The sequence below is a fragment of the Vulpes vulpes genome, chromosome 9 (assembly GCF_048418805.1).
Source record: "Vulpes vulpes isolate BD-2025 chromosome 9, VulVul3, whole genome shotgun sequence".
NCBI classification, from domain to species: Eukaryota; Metazoa; Chordata; class Mammalia; order Carnivora; family Canidae; genus Vulpes; species Vulpes vulpes.
Window position 1 is genome coordinate 89,577,792 of NC_132788.1, and position 21,998 is coordinate 89,599,789.

The following is a 21,998-nucleotide window of genomic DNA, read 5'->3' on the forward strand; positions in this document are numbered from 1 at the left end:
TCTGTACAATAAAATTACCCTAACTTTTTAAATGGGCAAAGGGCTGGAGCACCTGGGTGGCTCAGTCAGTTAAGTGTCTGGCTCTTGACTTCAGCCCAGATCATGATCTAAGAGTCATGAAATCGATCTCCACACTGAGCATGGAGCTTCCTTCAGATTCTCTCTCTCCTCCCCCCTCTTTCTGCCTCTCCCTACCCTCCAGGCTCACACATGTTCTCATTCTCTAAAAAACTTTAAAAAAAAAAAAAAAACAAGCAAAGGATCTGAATAGGCATTTATCAAAAAAATATACACAAATGACTAATAAGCACATGAAAAAATGTTCAATATCATTAGTCATTAGAGAAATGCAAATCCACAAGGATATACTTCACATCCACTAGGATGGCTACAACTCAAAAGACAGTAACAAGTGTTAGCAAGGAGGAACTGGAACCCTCATACATTGGCTGGTGGGAATATAAAGTAGTACGGCCACACCGGAAAACAGTTTGGCAGTCCCTTAAAATGTTAAAGTTACCACATGGCCTGGCAAGTTCCATTCCTAGGAATATACCGAAGAGAATTAAAAACTTAAGTTCTCACACAAACACTTGTACACAGATGTTCATAGCAGCATTCTTCATAATAGCCCCCCAAAACATAAACAACCCAAATGTCCACCAACTGATGAGGAGATAAATAAAATGTGGCATATCCCTACAGTGGAATAGTATTCAGCCATGAAAAGGAATGGAGTACTGATACACACGATCACCGGGATGAATCTTGAGAATCTATTATGTTTTCATAGATCACATATAATTTATATAAAAATGCCTGGACTAGGAAAACCCATAGAAAGTAGGTTAGTGGTTGTCTGGGGCTAGGGAATTAAGGGTTGGAAGAAAATAGGGAGTGATAGCTAAGGAGTATGGGGTTTCTTTATGGGTTATGAAAGGTTCTGAAATTCACTTGGATGATGGTTGTACCATGTGAATAGAGTAAAATCCCTTGAATTATAGAATTTAAAATGGCGAATTGTAGGGAATGCAGAATTATAAAGAAGGCGTATATACCATCATCCCATCTACTTAACAGAGACCAAGTTTATTATTTATCACCCCCAGGTCCCAATGCCATGGGCCAGTGACCAGTGGTGATCATGTGAACCCAGCTACAGAACACGGACTTAAGTCAAAGATGCTCCACTTAGAAATAAGGAGACTATTTTTAAAAGCTGTCTTTGTTGTCTCGCACAGTTTCACACGCAACCAGGGTGGAGCTCTTTGCTGTTGCTAAGATTAAAATGTTTAACTGGTATCAAAAGTACATTTTTTTTTAAAGGCAAGAAAGAAAGAAATGCAGAAACTTATATATTCTTCATAGTCAAGTTCAAGGAGCCCTCCTGGGAAATGAATTGTCTGCTTTGTATAAAGCACCCGACTGACAGCTGCAAGTGGTCATTCATTACTTCTGTTCCCAAGGACCCCGAAGACCCAGCAAGGGTCAGACATAGATCATAACTCTTCAGAACCCCACGACAGAGTCCCAGACTCTGGGGTCACATGAAAATGTGTCTTGCCCGGGAGGGAGGAGGCCTTTAAGAACCAGGCTGTCATGGGGAGTGAAATCTCTCCCTGGACCATTTTCCTGAGGCCAAGGGCTAATAAAAAAATCAGAGCCTCAGTGAAGAATTCTTGGCATGAGAAGAAAGTCTCGCCGACGGAGAGACCGCAGATGTGAGAAGTAGGACCGAAGGAGTGAAGCTGTTCTGTTTAATAAGCACACCAGAATCCTGTAAATAAGTGCCTCCCTTCGAGGTAGTAAACTTGGGAAGCAGGACACCTAATTTTGGTAGTATGGCCATTCCTCAGAATATTTCCCAAATGCCACTGTCTGACCTTCTTCGAAGCCGGTGACATTCCTCTCATCTCTCAAGATCTTCAAAGATAAGAAAGCTGGGTTGAGGGTAGATGGGATTTCCTTATGAATAACCTTTAAGAAAAGGCTGTGAATAAGGTCAGCGATCAACCTCAATCGTCCCATTTTTTTAGCCAGCGGCAAAGCAAAACGAAAAGCAGTAATTGGCTCTGAGCATTCCAGCGTCACTGGGATGAGGGCGTAGCCCCGGAGAACAAGTACTTTGAAGGGGGCACTGTGTTTGGGGTGTGTAAACTCGGATATCTTCCTTAAGCAAGCAGTCTACCAAAGGGGGCGGTCAGCCAGGCACATGTGCGTGCGCCCTCATTCTGCTCCCAGGTTAGAGCGAGACACCAGAAGGCCCAGATTAAGAAAAACAGTCCAAGCAATTAAAGCAACCTCGGGGGGGTCTGATGCAGACACAGCAATGCTTCTTTAAATAATCAACCATTTCCCAAACTGCCCGTGCCAGGAGGTGGAAGAGAAGACAGAGGGAAGGCCGGGTCCCTGCCCACAAGCAGCTCACACTCTTGTTAGAAGTAAGAGAACAGCCCGAGATCAAGCACAAACAAGCCTGTGGCTCAGAGGACCCGGTTGCTCCCACCCCAGGGGCTGGTCTGGAACATCCACGAAGAACACACCAGCTGATCCCACTGCTCCAGCTTCAGCCCACCGCACGCACACTGCACGGGAAGGAGTCGGGACCCACTCGGCAAAACCTCCAGCCTCGGATGGCCACCCAGCTGCAGGCTGGGACTGTATTCATCGTTTCGATTTTTCGTCACAGACAAAAGGAAGCGAGACTGAGAGTGAAGAGGTGACGTTAACTATGCTCTATTCACACTTAGAACCAGGAAATCGCATCTGCTTGCCTATGGGGCTGACTGGGTCGCAAGCCTATCCAGTACCAGGTGAAACCGTTTGTGGTTTGCATTTCAGGAGCGCGGTGAATTCCACAACTCTCAAGGAAGTCAGTACTTCGGATGACAGCTGGTCTTTGAAAATCATGAAGGGTGACGGTGGGTCCCTCGAGCTTAGACAGGACTGGTTGTGTTCTCTGCCCACACCGGCAGCCTCTCCCCAGCATCATCACTGTGGCTGTGCCGGCAGGTGTGGCCTCCCTTCTGTGTGGGGCCCCCATGTGGCAGTGAGGTCACGGGGAGATGAGTGGATCTGGGAGTCAGCCTTGCACTGCCTTCCAATGGGATCCAAGGAAAGGTGAAGCCGGGTCTTCTCCATGGAGTCACTCAGTAGACAAGACGGATACTTTGTACACGTCCCCTGCTTTCCGGCCCACAAAACATGTTCACACACATCCCAATTGGGCTTTCCTTCCCTACTCTAGGACCAGGAAGGACAGCAGGGGTCACAGGGAGAACACGAATTCAAGGCCACAACACCTGCCTCCTAATTCAGCATTCTTCCCACGACGTGGCTCATATACACAACATGGCTCATGCACATGGCAGGGCACAGCCCAGAAGCAATGCAGGACCTGCATGGCCACAGGACCTGTTTATAATCTCAGGGTCTTAGAATAATCCAGGGAACCTCTGAGCTTCATCTGTCTTATCTGCACGATGGAGGTGGCAGTCCCGACTGCATTACTGGTTGTGAAGACCGGGCAAAACAGGTGTAAAATGCTTCACCTGGTGCCAAAAATCTAAGGGTGCAGAGTTCAAGGCACAGAGGGCAACACGCTCTCATCCAAAACGTCAGTGTGGCCACCAATACCAATCCCAGGACCCCCCAAGTCATACTTGGTCTTTCTGTTTTCAGCCACTGAGGACTTTGAACACAGGCTCCCCACTGCTGGAAATGCTGATCTCAGCACTAGGCAAGCTCAACGGCAGCCTCTCCACAGTGCCCAGGCCCCCACACACCTCTCTCCTCTACTGCCAGCAAGCCCAGAGCTAGGAGCAGCCACCAGCCCCTACCTGAAGAGCATTCAAGGCAGTACCCCTCGCCGCCCCCCCATGCAATGAGCACAAGGGCTGGAAGGTACAGTGGTCACAAGAGAGCACAGGGGTTCAGCAGGCATGGCCTGTAAGTGGGATTGGAAAAGCTCACAGCACCCCAGAAGGAGAATTCACAGGGTCCCCCAACACTCAGACACTGCTGAACCCTGAACCTCCCTGGGAAGTAAGAGCCTCTCCCTGAGCATTCCTGACAAAGTAAACTGTGTCATTGGCAAACTACAGCTCACTCACGTGTTCTTTTATTGACTCCTCACAAAGACTCCATGCTGGACAGGACACAAGTATTATCATCCCCACCTTATAGAGAAGGAAGCCAAGAACAAGGGAGGGAAGAAAAGGAGTTCAGTCACAGAGCTAGTGAGGAGAGACCTGGGACCCAGAGATAGCTTGCCTTCCTCTGAAGCCTCTGCTCCCCTAAAGAGAGGACATAGGATGAAGATAGGAAGGTGAGGAGGCAAATCGGGGCACCCCCCACAGGCCTAAACAAGCAAGGCTTGGCGTAGAAGGAAGGAAAAGATGTAGCACCTGAGGTTTGTAGGGTTCCCTTGCCCAAATCATTTTCCATCCTGTCAACGTAAGCAAGTGTTACTTCACTAGTCCCACGTCACAGGTGAGGAAAAGGAGGCCAGGAACCACATGGCAAAGAGCCAGGAACAGCCTGGGCTCTAGGGAGCCTTAGTTCTGGTGAGTCCCGTACCATCTGTAGGACTCATTCTCCCACCAGAGTGATGAGCAGAGAGGACTCCTGCGGCCCAAGAACACAGCATGGTGGGAAAGGCCAGAGAGGTCTGCGTCCTACCTCTGCCACTTGCTGTCAGGTCGCCCACCCTTCCGGCCCAGTGAGGCCACCTCCTCTGTGAAGTGTGAGTAAGGCTCACAAGGTAGCCGTAAGACGGAAATCAGATGCCCTGATGGGAGCACCTGTGGGGCTCGAGGGATGGTCGTTATTCCAATTCCAGACATCACCCAATCTTCCTGTCTGAGCCGCAGCAGTCGGGCCAGAACTCTCAACACCTGTTTTGCTCTTTAGAGCTTGTTTTCTTTCCTCTTCTGAGTAACATTTAAATCAAGACACGGTCAGGAGTCTCCCACCTGGGCTGAGCAGGGACAAGATGCAGCTGGTAAGCAGATTCCTAGTTAGCTAAGAAAGTAGTCTGTGCAGACACCCCCAAGCCTCATGGGAGGGTGTTGAGCTCTGGACTTTTCTACCCTGCCTTGAGATGACTCACTGTGCAGAGGCAGCCTTCAGCCTTCCCAGCTGTGGTAAAATCAGATCCTGACCATTACACCAGCCCCTTTTCTTTACCCAGTGTTCCTAGGGCAAGAAGCAACCCTCTGCGGTTGTCTAAGCAAAGGCCGGGTATGGTCCTGGCCTAGGTCTTCCTCCTGTGATAGGGAGGCTAACTTTCAGGCACTTCCTCACCAGGGACATCCAAAAGCCTCCAGGACCACTGCCGTCTTAGACTGGGTCAATCTGGCAAATAGCCTTCCAGAGAATGGCTTTGGAGAGCAAACCCTCAACCCAGCAAACCACCCAGGAAACTTCTCTAGCTTGGCGTACCCAGTCCCCACTCTGCCACTCGCTCACCAGGTCAGGAGGAAGTAGGTCTGTCTTCCCAAGCCCCAGCTTCTTTCTTGGTCTCTAAGGACAGCCATTCCTACTTCACACGACTGTGTGGAGGCTTAAGGACATGTCACTGTGGCTCATGCTAATAGCGACAACCCACAGTGACACCATGTTTTCTAGCAGCCAGGGCCTGCACTAACCCCCCAAGCCACTTTATTTCCTCTTCAACAAAAAGGAACAGATTCAGCTCAAAAAAAAAGCAGCTTTATGGTCATAGGTAGTGAACAGCAAAGCTGCAGACTGAACCTGGTCTGACTCCAGAACCCATAATCTAGCTGCTTTGCCCTACAACTGTGGGAGCACAAACGCTCCCACACTTTCCACTTGCAGGTAATGCTTTTCGAGAATTAAAATGCAATCAAGTCTACTTAATACCCAAATTTAAATTGCACCCTGATTCTCTCCAGCCACAATTCCCATCTGGAAATGCCTATGGGTGGTGGGAATGAGATGGCATGAAAAGTTTCTATGCCAGCCCATGAACATAGATTCCAAACACCAACCAAAATTACAAATATGAAACCTGCCCTGAGGACCCACCTTGGTGTTCTGATGCTGCTCTGCCCCCTTGGCTTCACGCTCTACTGAGCATTAAGACGGCATCAGCCACGAGCCTCAAATTCCCCACACACACAGCCCAGTGGAGGAGTGTGGGCTCTTAAGCCAGGAAGCCAGGTGTGAACCCTGGCCCTGCCAATCCCTAGGCCTTGTGCCCTCATGTTAACAATTTAGCCACTCAGAGCTTTTTCTCCTCGTGCCTCAGCTTGAGGAAGATTCTTTGGGAGTTTAGGAGAAAGATTCAATGAGAACTGAAGGCCATTATGTATACAGAGCCCCCCATCCCCACCCCCGCTCCCGGCTCAGTAGATGTCAGCCATGAGCTAGTAACAAAGGCAATGATCTCCAAGCCTCCAGTTACTGGCGAAAGGTAAGGAAGGGGCACCTGCATGGCTCAGGTGGTCAAGCATCTGTTTTTGGCTTGGATCATGACCTCAGGGTCCTGAGATGGAGCCCCACACTGAGCTCCCTGCTCAGCAGGGAGTCTGCTTCTCCCTCTCCCTCCGTGCTCACGTGTGCGTTCTCTCTCTAATAAATAAATCTTAAAAAGGGTCAGGGGCAGGGAATACTACCCACACTAGAACAAAGTAACAGAGAAACTGGTGATGCTCTCTGGCCCTCAAGCTGGCCAATGCCCTGAGTCTTTCCATAAAATAACGCGGCTATTTACGGTCAAAAGTCAAAAGATTCCTGAATGTTGGTATGCATGAACAAAGAGAATAATTTCTAAACTAACACAGGGGAAAGAGTGATCAAGACTCTCTTTGGGAAGATAAACAAAAATCAAGGAGAGAATTCAAAGTCCATGGAATGCCCAGCATGCTATGAAGAGAATTCTTTTGTCATCTGATGTTTCGGCTGTCCCGCCTGCCTCCACTGCCCCCAGTATTCTCAGACCCTGCCCAGTCAGAGGGGAAGTGCCTGGCTTCAACTGGATCACAGCTATAAGTGGAGGGCGTGGGAAGAGACAGACCAGGAGACAGGAGACTGGGCCTAGGCCCCCACTTGGTTCCTCTCTCACCCTGGGACCCTGGGCAAGTCAACTGCTGAGTGTGAAAGGAACACATCATCCAGAGGTCTCTGGGACCCTTTCCAATCCCAATCTCAGCCGGTCTGTGATTCGAGTCCAGCCACTCACGGTAAAGGAGAACCCACCATCTAACCCACGTACCACTGTCCCATGCGGTTTCTCTGCTGTCAGCGAGCTTCCCAGCTGGCCCAGCAAACACACAGCAGCGCCTTCTCTACCCGGACCACTCTAGGTCCACCCCGCGTGCCCTTCTAGAAAAAGACCTCTTAACCACCCCCCTCTTACCAAATTCTTGCTGGGTGTCACTACTTCCTTGAATTCTAATTCAGAATTGTAGATGTTTTCACTTCATTTCCTCATGATAAAACCTTCGAAAAGAGCTTTAGATTGATTCACCATTAATTTATATTTCGACAATTCGGAATTTGTGAAAGCCCAAAGAGAAGTTCATTTTTGCATGATCGTGGAAAACGGACTAAAGGGGCTAATTACTGGCTGTTTTTGTACAATTTAAAAGCAGTCATTTAAATATAAACAGTCATTATGCTCCATTGTTCTCTATTTACTGAAGAGCATTCAAGGATGTCTTTTTAAAAAATATATTGGTCACTTCGTCGGAGTAAAATAACAAAAGCACATCTCTTCAAGCTTGAGGGGTTTGGAGGGGTTTTCTGCACTTAATTCATAGCATCCTTTTATAGTCTGACTTAAACAAGTCAGGACAGGAAGCAAATGTGTTTAATGGTCTCTGTTTTACACATAATAAACGCTCAAAAAAGTGCTTTATGCATGATTTCCCGATTGCAGTGTTAAACTGCTCTTTTTCATCTTCCCAGCTCTACTTCTATAGTAGTTTATATCATCAAAAAGCAAAGCTCTCCTCGCGCACAGAAGCGCCTTCCTTACGCCACCGCAGTTCAGTGTTGCGCGCTCACCCTTCAGCAACCGCGAATCCAGAGGCCAGCTGCTCGCACGCAGGGCCTTTCTGACTCTTCAACAAAAGCACAGCGACGACAGGGCTCACCATGCCTGACAGGGTACTTTGTACAAGGACCCACGCTGCACATTCCTCCTTGGATTCAGTTCCTAAAAAGTGCTTCTCTGAATGAATGCAGCTGCTTCCCATTGTTGAGAGGATAAAAGCCGTGGAAGTTAGGCTGGGCCTCCTCTGGCCACCACTGCTGGAAATCCTAGCGGCCAAATCCGTGCCCAGGTGTTAGCAATCCATCAGCTTCGAGGGCCACCGCCTCCGCAGGGCAGGTCTACTTTGTTTGGATTCCACACTGCCTCATCTTGCATCAACTTCCCTTCCCTAAGCCACCTCAGAGCTTTTGGAAGGGGGGCGGGGGGCATAAACCCTATCACAAATACCCTAAGAACTGCAGGATTTTACCATGCCTGAAAATAAAACAATAACGACAAAAACATGGGACAGTAGAAACAAACCAGGTGACATTTTTCTTCCCCAACTGAAAGGAACATAAAGGCAGTGTTCATCTTGAACCTGTAAGCAAGCAAATACTCCAAAACTAAGAATCCAATTTTTGCATAAGTAATTTCTTTACCTATTAGCTACCTAGAATGAATGTTTCACTTGAAAGCACTACAGTACCCAAACCTGTGACAAAGGACTTAGGCAAAGTAACAGGAAGGAATCATAAGCTCTGGAGCCTTCCGTCTGGATCTGTGGTTCCAAAGAGATGAGAAATCTAGTGGCTCAGGGCTTGTGGACCTCCTGCTCTACCCAGAGGCTCCGGAGGCCTAACCAAACATCCAAAGAGGAAGGCTGAACCCTACTCCCAACATTTCCTTTCCCATAGCCCGAGACAGAAAACACATAAGGGCACTCGTCAGAGTTAAATGACAGCGGATCTCAAGGAGATGTGGGGGCGGGAGTTTAAATCGATACAGGCTTAGTGGAGGGCGATGTGGCAGCAAGGAAGGAAATTAAACATGCACTATCCTCCCACCCACAGAGTTGACTTCTAAGTACTTACCCCCAGAGAAGTGTTTCCTTGTATACACAGAGGAGTGCATACGAGGATATTCGGCGCAGTCCTGTTTGAGATAGCAGAACTGCAGGAACTAACCTAAACGCTCCTCAGAGAACAAGTAAACCACAGCACATTCATACAGGGAATATTTTACACCAGCAACAAGTGGTTAGATCTCTGCACGCAGATATGGAAAGATCTGTAAGATACGTCACGTGGGGGGAAAAAAGAAGCTATTTCATACACGCATTCTGTTCCCACTGGCGTAAAATTTAAAATACCCAAACTAAATAGACACACCCTTTAAAACGCACAGGTTGCAACACACACGTACACGGAGAAAAGCAGTTCTAGAGGATCACACCAAACTGATGACTGAGTAGAACGAGCTAGAGAGGCAAAAAGGGACTGCGACTTGATAGTGTTTTCATTGTCGAGAGGAATGCATTCATGCAAATCTTGAATGATGATCTGTTGTAAGAATGCAAGGTAGGGAAAACAAAGCAGGTTTTTCTCCCACCCTATATTGTGGGTTTTCCTGGGCACGCGAGCCTCAGTGGCTTGGTCTATAGAAGTCAGGGACACAAGAGCCGCACATCAAGTCTCAATAAAATATCTGTTGAATGATGGTGCCTTGACTTCCTGTCTTTTAAACAAGGGTCCTTACAGCTCTATAAAATTATCTGTGAGCACGCTGTGCTAGACTTCCCCATGGACACAGCAGGCAGGGAGAGGTGGGAGCCTTCCACCCGCTTCGAAGCCCCTCCCTTCCTCCCAGGCTGGGTCCACCTGCCAGCCACAGGTGCCCTGAGCAGCCCGCAGCCTGCCTTTTCTCCATCAGGTCAGCCTCCCATCTCCCTCCAGCCTGCCCTCAAGGTCACTCTTTCAATAATTTCAACAGATGTCCTGTTATTTCTAGAATTACCACTCAGCCAATAGGGAGAAGGATACAGAATTGGCAGAAAGAATTGCTTGGAGGTTCAGGAAAAGCAAGTCATTTTCCCCAGCCTGGGCAATGTCTGGGGGCCTGCTTAGTGAAAGTCACCAGAAGGTTTCACCCTTGAAGGTATGTGTCAAAAACACCCATCCATCCATCCACCCACATTCCCCCCCCCATACACACACTCACACACACACACACACACACACACACACACACACACACACACAGGACTAGTCACCTCAGGCAGTTCCTCCTTCAGTCTCATCTTGAGCTTTGCTCACTGTGTCCTCCTCCCCACCAGGCATGGCCAGCTTTGCCTACGCAGCCACACAGCCTTACTGTCCACAAGCACCCCAGCTGCAAGAACTCCAATCCCACTTGAATGAAGAAAGGAAAACACCTTCTGCCACCTTCCTTACTTTGATCACGTGGGCAAAATGGGACTTGGGGGACATATCCTGTGCTGTCACTGGCAGAAAACCCCCAGAGTCTGAGCACGGTAGGAGGCAAAAGCAGGAAGGCTAACATCTATTCCTGGATGACCTGCCAATCTCCCACCCTGATCCCCGCCCCACCACCAGGACAAGGACACCCACCAACATCCCTTCCCTTGCCACTGCATCTGAGCAACAGTAACACCTTGTGAGGCCCTTCCCTATAGCTCAACCACTACAGTTCCAGAGCCTCTAGAATTTCTTTTAGGGACTTTCTTAGGGGAGGGGGTCTTCTTGTTGGGGGTCTGTTCTGGATCCCCACCACCACTACTACCAGTATTTAAAGAGACATGAGTATCTCTAGTGCTGGGCAAGTTGTCCCCTCTGAATCTGGAACTCCTCACATTTTGCAGACAGTTAAAAATTAGACTGTGATCAATCCGGTCAAAAAAAAAGAAACTACCCATAAATCTGCCATAGGGGTCTCTTTTTTTTTTTTTTTTTTTGCATAATCATTTTTTAAAATACTGAACTGAGGTTAAGGAAGGAATGCATCTCCCCATAAGCCCTCATGCAGATGGGCTAAGGGGGGATGCACACTTCAGATGGTGTATGAGGCAAACCCAACTGCAGGCCAGCTGGACTCTGCCACAGACACTCGAGGGCTGGGGTACACGGTGGCATCCGGATACCCTCTTTTAAGCCCCTTTCCAGCTGTCTCTGATAGGATTTCTACCTCTTGGACTTTTCAGTTAGCTAAGTTAACACACACACTTTTTTTTCAACTAAGCCAATTTGAGTTGTGTTCCTACAACCCATAATCCAATAAGCATTAGGTAATACACCAATATATCCAAATATCTGAACTCTAACACAAGCTCATTTGTAAAGGGTTTGAGCAAGGAAATTCAGTGTTCAAGGTATGATTATAAAACAATGAGATTTGCTTTTATAACAAACTAACCAAAAGACTGAGGACCCTTTAAAAATTCTTAAGGAATTTAAATAGTACCAGATCCTAATTCTTTTTAAGAGCTGGACTTGGTCTCTGAAAAACTGTCAATACTCAAAGTCAATTCAGTAAAAGATGGAGCCAGGTAACTTGTTCTTTGTCAAAATGAGGTAAGACTAGAAAAGACAAGTGATTATTTGTGCAGCACATAAACTGTTTTACATTTTAAGATTAGGAAACCAGCGCTAGGTAAAGCCTTACTATAACAAGTCTATCTACTCTGGTCATCTTGCTGTTTCCCACCCCGACCCCCCGTCCTTCAATGAACTGTGATGCTCATGCTCACTCACAAACGGTGTACATACAACACTGAACACAGAAGCCAGCTTACGGTCTAGGGATTTGAAAAGCATCAACAAGTACTCGTATTTCTCCTCTCCTGCTTCAGATATAAAGAGTTAAATTTGCCAAGAAAGACACAATCCTGAAATTAAAGGCAAACTCTGACAGGTGTTTCCTGTGATTCTCATTAATATTGGACAATGAAAGTCAGCCTCTCAGGCAAACATTAATCATTAGCCAATTGTTGAAAATTAACTACTGATCCATAAGGACATCACCGTGAAGCCCTTGTACAGCCATTCATGTATTTATTCCCTCATTTCACATGCTGCATTTCCTGGTGCCTACTATGGGCCAAGCACAGGGTTAAGTTCTCAACACTACAGACACGAATCAGATGCCAGCCTCTGTCTCTAGGAACACATATCACTTATTAGCTGAGTGAGCCAAAGAAGCAGTCCGGCAGACCCCAGAGCACATGGGCAGAGCCACCACACACCAAACCACTCCCCATTGCGGGTATAAAATGAGGCAGAAAGGGGCTAATCTCTGTAAAGAGGAGAGTTTACCATGCCCATAGGAAGGCAAAGGGAAAGCAAGTATTTAAACGCAGGCAGGTGGGGTGGGAGGCAGGAGTGGATGAGGCTCAGAGGAGGCTGAGCTGAGAAGGCAGCACATGAGCTATCCTAGAAGAGAGAGAACCTGGTCGCGCAGAAATAAGGGCACACAGTTCAAACAGAAAGATAATGAAGCAAAGACACAGGGTGGAGCAGGTACAGAAATAAAACCCACCTTACAGGCTAAGCCCAATGAACCAAGTTATAAAACTGTGTTTCAGTAATTCCCACTATCTGCAAAAACCATGAGATGCTAAACTATATGGCCACACAGATCCAATGAGCTTACTTTTTAAGCCCAGGAAACATTGTGCATTGGGATCTCAGCCGTGGAAGAGAGAATGTAATCAAAGTACACTGTCCCACAACATTCTTGGCCATTGTAAGGCATCTTACAATGGTCCCGCTGCCAAGGGTCCACAGCTAGCACAGCTGCTCAGAGAGTCTCCCACCCCTCAGCTACTCTGAGCACAAAATGTGCTATAGCGATGGCTCAGCTCTGAAACCCAGCTCCCAGAGCACCTTAAGCCAGAGGTGCTTGAGAAGCAGAGTCACAAGACCCCAAGCTCTTCAGGAATAAGCACTTACAATTTTCCACCCACTCACAGCTAAGGACCTCCAAGGAGTCCACAGAGAGACCTGCCACCCGAGGTAATCCTGAATATAGCTCAGAGGAAAGAATGGGGGAAGTGCTTCTCCTCGCGGTCACATCAACAACACATGTTTACTGAACAGCTACTTCATACCACACCGTTAGGGATTCCAAAATGATTGACTAAGAACTGTATTCTGAAGATGCTTAATAAGATAGAGATAGGATGAAAAAAAAAGATAGAGATAGGATGTGCATATGAAGAACGAAAACATAGGGCATTTTATGCATGAAGATCCACAAGAAAAAAAAAAAAAAAAAAGATCCACAAGAGAGGTTCAGATAGGAGTGTTACTTTGGGTCAGGGTCAGAAAAGCCCTCGCGGAAGAGACTTAGTTTGAGATGATTCCTGAACACCTCCCGGGTCTGAAGAAGAGGCACAGCAGATGGAGAAAGGGCCAGGAGGTAGGCAAGCATGTAACAGAAGAGTTTAGGAGCTATGGGTGAGCAAATGGGGGAAGGGTGGGGAGAGGCCATGAAGGAGGGGTTCAAAAAGCCCTCTGCGGCTGGTGTCATTAGTAGACATCAGGGGAGGTCCGAATTGGCAGATGAGCACCCCGATTTGGGACAGTTCTAATTTGAGGTGACTTCGCACTACAGAGAGCAGGGCTCAGCTTGGGGCTGGGTTGTATCAGGAACAGGTGGCAGAGACAACCTCACCAAGTCAGTTTGTGCATGAGAAACTGAAGGCTGGGAAGCAAAATAAAGTGTTCTTCAGTACAGTGAAGATGAGTATTGTAAGCAGCCCTGCTCTGACACTCCAGAAAGCAGAGCTCCCTCACCCCCTGCTCCCCACCCCAGGCTTAGAAGAAATTAAATAATGATACACACTTTCAATAAGTGGAACTGAGGAGCTAGCACTACAGACTGCGCCAAGAAGGGTCTCACTGTGGGAACTCAGTTGTACGGTTTCCATGGCTTCAACCTCCACTAGTCCCTACAAGTCCACAAATGAAACTGCATAGAAACTTGAGATTGTTTATACTTAAAAAAAAAAAAACCCTAACCCTGGGAAAGCTTGCTCCCCCCCAAGGTAGTCTCCAGATTCCCAAAGCTGGCTCAGTTACACACAACTCAGACCAAACACACATTGACCCGATGGGGATGGCCACCTTTCTTACCCAATAGAAGTAATCGTGTTACCACAAATGACCTGTAACAGGCAGAAACTGCTTGGCACAAGGCTGGCTCTAAGGGTTCAGCGTACACATCTCCCACAGAGCGACAAAGCAAAGAAAACCACCAGCTCCCTGACATGTGCAGCTCTGCAACCCGTATCAGTCTCTGCCCTTTGATTTGCCATTCACGTTAACAGAAAGGTATTTACTACAGATAAAAAATAAACTTTGTTCTGCTGCCTCTAAACCGATCCCAAAAATAGAGCAATCACTTTGGTACAAATTGGGTCAAATGTATTAAAAAAAAAAAAAAAAAACCTGGCTCCCTGGCGGGAGCACTGACATGACATGGGACCTCGCAAAGAGTCAGGGGAAAATCCACAAAGATCTTCCCTTCCCACAGTGGTAAAGGAAATATTTAAAGAGTCAAGCAGAGAATAAACTCATCTGGCCATGTGACCATCCAAGTGAAACAAGACAGAAACTCAAATGCTAGAGTTTCATAACGGTAAGAGGTCAAAGGCATATATGTTGGTTTTTAGAAAGGCCTGCCAAACTAATACACTGCCTCCCTCCCCCACGCCTTAAAATACCACTGTTTAAGAATTGTCAAGAAAGCATCCGCTGGGAGGGATTGCAAGAAAGAAGAGAGATTTATCCATTTCCTATATTTTACTCCCTTACTCATCAGCTGAGAAATCCAAATGGTCTGATGGCAGATATGAGTGCCCTGAATTTCCCTGGGAAAAAATCAGAATATTAATTGGCTTATACACACAGCTACATTAATTATTCCATTGATCTGAATTAATCTGCCTTTCTGAAAGGTATTTATTTTCTAAGTTTGTTTAATCATGTTCTCTTGAGCTACAAAAAGCAACAAACTGGGTCACCATCCATGTGGTTAAATTTGGTAACAAGGCTGACACCATCTGTGGCCTAGACTCTGATGATCCATCCCCATTGATGGGGGCTTTTCACCACTTCTGCTCTTCCTTTAAAGTGATCATCCAATGTCAACACATCTAGGACCAAATCAGAAACTGTTTAAAATATCCCAAAGCACACAAATCACCTCTAGTATACTGTACCGTTAGCACACTAACAGTAAATGTGTATCCAACTCCTGTTGAGTTGTATTTTCAGTAGCCATATCCAAAAGATTTTTACATTCTCTAGAAATCAGACTATAAAAGCCCAAATAAGAACAGACATTATATATATCTTATATATCTGACATATGCCACAACATTTTAAGGGTAGCATGAAATCCTGTATATAAACCGTTAAGGCTAAAATCACAAGAGTATCATGTTAGTAACTTCAGAACCAAGGAAAGCCCCCCCACACACACACACTAACACTAGTTCTGCCTTTATACCACTCACTTAGTTGCAAATAGCCACCCTACTAAAATACAGCTTCAATATGAGAAACCAGAAACAACTGAATCTAGCTAAAAGAGGAGAAAGCAAACCAAGAGAGAAAGCTCCCCATTACCCAGCACTGGTCCCCTGCTCCACCTGCCTTTCTGCACAGGCTCCCCTAAGGAGGATGCTGCAGCTCCAGAAAAAAATCCTGACATGCCTTCTGAATCATCAAGAAAAGATTTTACAGAATGTCAGAGGTAAACACAATCCCAGTGACCTTCTCATCCAGACCCTTTGACAAGTAGGTGAATGGCAATGTGGGAAGGATTTGGGAAATGCCCTCCAAAACACAGCTAGTTACCAGTTCAGTGGGACAAGCTCCTAGTCCCAACTCTGGTGCTCTTTAGGGCTTTCTTTCTTTTTTTCTTTCTTTCTTTTTTTTTTAAAAACTATATCAACCTTTCCCAAAAAAAGTCCCATAAAACACTGGTTCCGTGATGTGTTCTGCCAAAAAACTGTTTGAAGAATCCATGACCAATTACTTTTAGTGACTAGCTGAGTTAAACAAAATGAAACCGGTTTTTTAACTACAGACCTTCCCGGAGCTCTTACTGAGCTAATGTGCACTATAAATCTTTAAGGGAGCAATAAAGTATATGGAAGTATCCCAATTTATTTAACCCTAGAATCATTTTATCTTGGGATAAAATATATCTTCATAGGATATTCCTAGGGGAATACTACACTGTATTCTCCAAATTATGTTCCATGTCGATCTATTCAGTTATATTCTGATTTTCTAGAAATGAATAGTTCACGTACAAAATCTATTATAATTCTCTACTTACCAGAAAAATTGACCAAACAAAATAGCCACCACTCCTAAATAAACACCAAATTAAAAAAAAAAAAAAAAAAAAAAAGCAGCTAATATTATCAGGAAAAGAATGGTAGACAGCAAAAGCCTACGTGAAGAGAAAAGTTATTTTAAAATCTGCTACAAACCTCTTCCATAAAAAAGTGCCACATCTATTTATGCAAGATTCATGACTTTAAACACTTTCATTCAGTATAAATTTGAGAATACAGGTCAGAGAGGGAAAAAAAAAAAAAAAAAAAACCACAAACAAACCCACTGTTGCAAAGCTCCAGGAAACATCACATGCATAGCTGTAAACTTCAACCACGCAGAAAGCCAGCTGCCAGTTTAAGTAGAGAGGCAAATGATAACCACACGTCAGGACAGGCGGGAACTCTAAGGATACTTACCAAGTTATGATTTGTTGAATTAGAATCATCTTCAGGGAATGGGATGTAAATAGCTAAGGCCACACAATTGGCAAAAATAGCCAATAATATAAATATGTCAAATGGTCTGAAAAATTTTGTTAAGGCATATATGTCTTATGTAAACATAAACCATTTCTCTCATCACACTCTCGATCACACCACTCTTGAATCACTTTGGAAATGAGAATTAGGCCCACGCGTCATTTCTCGGCCGGCTGTTGTGACCACTAGGTCTCCTGCGAATATAATCGTCCGTGGTCATCTGGCAGGTCCCCCTAGCGAATGACTTTTCCATGTCCTTCCTTCCCTTGCAAGGATCACATAACACTCATTCTTTGCTGTGCAGGTTATACTGAAACCTAAACACACATCCCACTAGGGCACCCCACGAATCGCGTCTCTGCTTCTTAAAGTTTTCAAAGTGACAAAGGCCTTAGAACACTAGGTTCCTGGCTGTTGTCGACAGAAACAGAAGCCCTCGTGGGACAAGTCTCTTCCACAAACCCTTGCCTCCATGTGTTAAAGCCATTTTCTCGGGGGCTATTCCTGGCTGGGTCAGTCTCCTGTCTGGCCCCGGGCAGGCCAAGGCACCAGAACTTTCTGCATGCTACCTGTGCGTGTCTCGTGGCACGTTCCAGTACCTCAGACACTGTAACAAGCAAGCCAGGCTCCAGCTCCCCTTCTGCTTCCTTTACTAATCAATGCCTATCACTGTTTCGGATTACAGCTGGACTGGAGCTCGGTTTCTAATGAGCTGTTACTGCATTCAATTTATAAACAAATTAAATAAAAAGCCATAAGAAATCAGCACCAGACACTTTGAAAGTACAATTGAACAATTCTAAATCTCGGGGGTCTGTCTGGAAGAAATCACTTTGAAGCCAGCTTGCAACAGATACTTGCTTCAACATTCAGTGTTATTAAGAGACATTGTCAAAACTGGCAATGCAAAATTTGGCTTCTGCCAGAATGACTGTTTTTCTTCTTCTGGCTTTCAGGCTTTCCGAATGCAAGGTTTCTGAGCACCAACATAATCTGCAACTCGGGGGGGCGGGGCGGGGGGAGCTTGATTTTATAACCGTGTTTCTCCCATAACCTCACCCAAAAAAGGCAAAACCACTGGTTTAACTAAATATCTTCAAGTACTAAAGCTTTGAGGAGGTGAACAGACCCTTCTCCATTCATCCTGATATCATTCCCGGAAATCCAAAAATGCTAAAGGAAACAAAGGCATCTTACTCACTGGGGATATCCTGAATCTCATGAAGAAATAGCCCCTTAAAGAGCTTCGACACTCACCACAATAAAGACATGAATGACATTCTTCTCTTACTAATTTTGAGGGGTTTATTTTTAAAGCCAATTAGCTTTCATTCATATTTATTTTTTAACTCAACTTGTATTATAAAATCTCTTATCCAAAGATCTAACCTTAAGACAGTTCTCCTGCAGAAGACTTCAGGATCCTCTTCACTTTTCCTTTTTTGCGGTTCCTACTGAAATTTTAAAAGCCAACTGCCCCAGTATTATTCTACATAGAAACACGCCAATGTCTCTCCCATCCCCCATACCACCATTCTTCCTTTTGTAGTTCCCAATACTAAATGGACAGGCCAGCAAATCTGAAAAATACCAATGCTATTCAGGAAAACCAAACACAATTTTGTTTTTCCTTTGTGCTGGTCCGGTCTCAGTTGCCAGGTGTTGGTGGATACTATCTCACTGCCACAAGATTTTCACAAGCCAAGCGTAACAGAGAGACAGAGAAATAGATGGATCTGCTCCTAAAAATTCCTTCTGATAAGGCGAACCCTCCTCATTCTCCCAAGATGCAGGGCACTCTACCTCATCTGGGCGTACAAACCAATGAGGCTCTCACTCTCCCAGGGCTGACTGGGCCTGCACAGCTGGCTTTCGGAGGATTTCTCTAACGTGCTCCCTGAACTAGAAGGGAACTGTCACTGGGAAAGACAAACAGATCACATGTTGTTTAAAGATCTGCTCTACAGCGCAGCCCCGGTGGCTCAGGGTTTAGCGCCGCCTTCAGCCCGGGGTGTGATCCTAGAGACCGGGATCAAGTCCCACGTCGGGCTCCCCGCATGGAGCCTGCTTCTCCCTCTGCCTGTGTCTCTGCCTCTCCCTCTCTCTGTGTGTCTCACGAATAAATAAATAAAATCTAAAAGAAAAAAGAAAAAAAAGATCTGCTCTACAGACTGTCCCATTTGTAGGCAGGCTTCTCCCTGGATTGGCAGCCACATCCCCTCGTTCCTATACATACGTGTCTGGCCATGCCGGAAAAGTCGGCAACAAGATCCAGGAATTCAATCCGTGCACATACATTGCTATGTACAAATTACTGTGCACGATGAGAAACAGCACCAGGCCTCCCACCTCACTCCACAAGAAGTCAATGACCCCGGAGAGGTCTCTGCTCACTCAGAGTCACGTCAAGCCAACCTCAGGAGGAGGCGATCTTTCTGGCTGAGTGCAACCATGCTTCTGACCAGAGCGATGCCACTGAGGCACATCCTATGCACCTAGCTGCCTCCAGGCTGATGGTAGTGTTCATTCTCAGACTGGAAAAAAACTTACAGAGAAAATACATCCACGCAACCTCAGCTATGTGAGAGACACCATAACTCCCCCTAGAGAAGAGGCATCTGTTCTCAAAAGGAAAAGCACATGAAAACCCCTCACACCTTATCCTTGCATTTGGCTGCCCTCTCCAAAACCTTTCTGGACAAAGTTACCTCATTTTAATTCGTGTCCGTGACCTCAGAAAAGAACCAGATACAACAGAAGGCATGCAAAGAACTGCCTAGCTGGGTCCTTGGGGTTAGAAGGGAGTTTCGGCCTCACCTTCCAGGTGGTGGTCAATATCCTTCCTTCTTAGCCCTTTCACCCTGGGCGCTGTGGGGGAAGCCCTACACTCACACTGCTTCCTATGGTTAGGAGCTACTCCAAGGCTCCTGTTGGTCCCAAATACACTTCTGGGAAAAGGAAATGCTTTGTTTTACCCAGACCAATGAATCATCTGACTAATTAGAAAGCCATTTGCTCAGAAAGGAGGCCTCAGTCAACCTCTTCTGGAGGGTGGCAGTAATTGGAGACTTGGCCTCTAGAATTGGGGAAGGGGGGTGGGCAGGCCAAGCACCCTAGTTTTCCAAGATCCGGGACATCACAACCATCCTGGGGCATTTGGAGTTCAGTTTTAAAAATACAAAGGAGACACCCAGAAATGCAACTCCAGTCCAAGGACACAGACAGAATGTTTTATAAAGGCAGCAACTGCAAATTCCCCCACTGACAGACTGCTCTCTAACTCACAAGGGCTCAGGAAGAAGAGGCGCACACAAGCCTCTCCCTCCACACGCTCCCTCACGCTCACGTTTCAAATGCTTTTTTGGAACATGTCAAAAGGAAATTCCAGGAAGTCATAGCATTGAAGAGCAAATTGCTCCCTCCCTATGAAGCAAGTGTTCATATTTGTAGCTACCTGAACAATCAGAATCGGCAAATGTCAGAGCTAGAAGCAACCTTAGCAGTAGTTGGAGTTTCGGAAACAAATTCTAAACATCAGAATGAGAAGATGCCACTAAAGGTCAAAAATGTATTCATTTCTAGCAGAGTCTTGTACAGTCTTTTTGTTTTAAATCAGCATACCTTATTTGCAATAGCTTCAATGCTTATCACTGCTCCAAAAGCACTGGTGGGTTTAAACTCCCCATCTCATGGTGACCAAAGGTCAGTTTCCTCTTTAATTACCACTTTGAAGTTTCAGGCTATCCCCCACCTCCATCACTACACACACACACACACACACACACACACACTCAGCTAAATATAACCATAGAGCAACCCCTTGGCACCCTGAGGAGATAGGAAGGTATATACAATGCAACCCTTTACATACAGCTTTTCTGTTGCTCACATTCCAGACTGCTACGACTTTGTAAGTGCCATTTCAGAAAGCAGATCCTTTTAAAGAACAGATGGTAAAAGAGAAACGAGAAAGACTTCCCCCCAAAAAAGGATACTTCCATTCCACTATACTAATGCAGGCTCTTCGGATGGGGTTATTGAGTGACAAACAGAAGAGGGCGCGGGCAGGTCGGCTGTTGGACGAGTTACCCTGTTTTTTGCTCTTGGCGTATTGCTGACGTTTTCTTTGGGAGAGAGATCCCACAGGTGGGGGTGCAGAGGTGCTCATAGTTTGGGCAGCCTTGGCCTGTCTAGCAGCATCGATTGCAGCTTGCCAAGACAGGACGGTTTGCTTGGAGCTATTCGGCTGAGAAGTTGGTCCTTCACCAGAAAGAGGGAGTCTGGTGCCTCTTGCATAGTTTGCCTCTGGGAAGAGGGGAGGAAAAAGAAAAATTTAAAAACGAATAATGAGAAACCAGTGTCAGAAAAAAAGCAAAAGTTGTCTCCCATCAATAACAGGGGGGTACGTTTCCCATGTTTCCATTTTGTACCTCATGTCCTAGTTTTCAGAAGCAGAAATGTGGTCAACCAGAGCAGCCAAAGAACTCCACGTGCTGTGCCCTGAATATCAGTGGCATAGGACCACTGCTGCACAGGGGTGAGTGCCTCTCTACAACCCTGTCTTCACAAGGACTCTGCTAAGTGTCTTTCTTCAAACTGAGGTCATCCACATTTATTCCACCTTTTCTGACTTTTAAAATACATGTACCTCTTATGAGTTAATAGATACACACAATAGCTTTTCTCCAAAATAACTACCCTCCTCACCACCACCCCCCAAAAATGGCAGTGCCAATAACTCAATAGTCTTACTCATTTTCAGGGTGCCACTCCAATATCTTTGTACAGCCACAAATGCATATTTTTCGGCACAGAAAAAAAAAAATCCTGCACTAGGCACCAGGGCAATACCAAAAGCCCCATAACAAATATCTAGATTATGCACTGACACTTCCTGCAAATGAAAATTCATGATGCTTGGGACTCATTTCCTCCACAGGCTTCCGAAAACAGAAAACATCTCTAGGGCTTTTTTGCATTTTAAATTGCAGCCGCAGCAGCCAAGCCAGCATCCAGAGAAACAGTCAAGGCAGGCAGCCTGCACCCCTACACCTAGGAGAGACAGGCCCCTCAAGGCCCAGGCAGGAATCATCCAACGGTAGGCTGGCATCTAGGTACCCGGGCAGAGCCCCAAGGGGGGCTCCATGT

The 21,998-nt window shown here is 46.1% G+C and overlaps 1 protein-coding gene across 12 annotated transcripts in view; it reads right to left on the reverse strand.

The window, feature by feature from the left end:
* CACNA1D (calcium voltage-gated channel subunit alpha1 D) overlaps positions 1-21,998 on the reverse strand; it is a 300,511-nt gene that overhangs the window by 277,223 nt on the left and 1,290 nt on the right. For all 12 annotated transcript variants that reach the window (XM_072720761.1, XM_025986349.2, XM_072720759.1 and 9 more), the window contains exons 2-3: positions 20,846-21,155; positions 16,788-16,893 (exon numbers count right to left, since the gene is read on the reverse strand). In XM_072720761.1, coding sequence (XP_072576862.1) covers positions 16,788-16,893; positions 20,846-21,155 — 416 coding nt within the window. The remainder of the gene's footprint in view (positions 1-16,787; positions 16,894-20,845; positions 21,156-21,998) is intronic.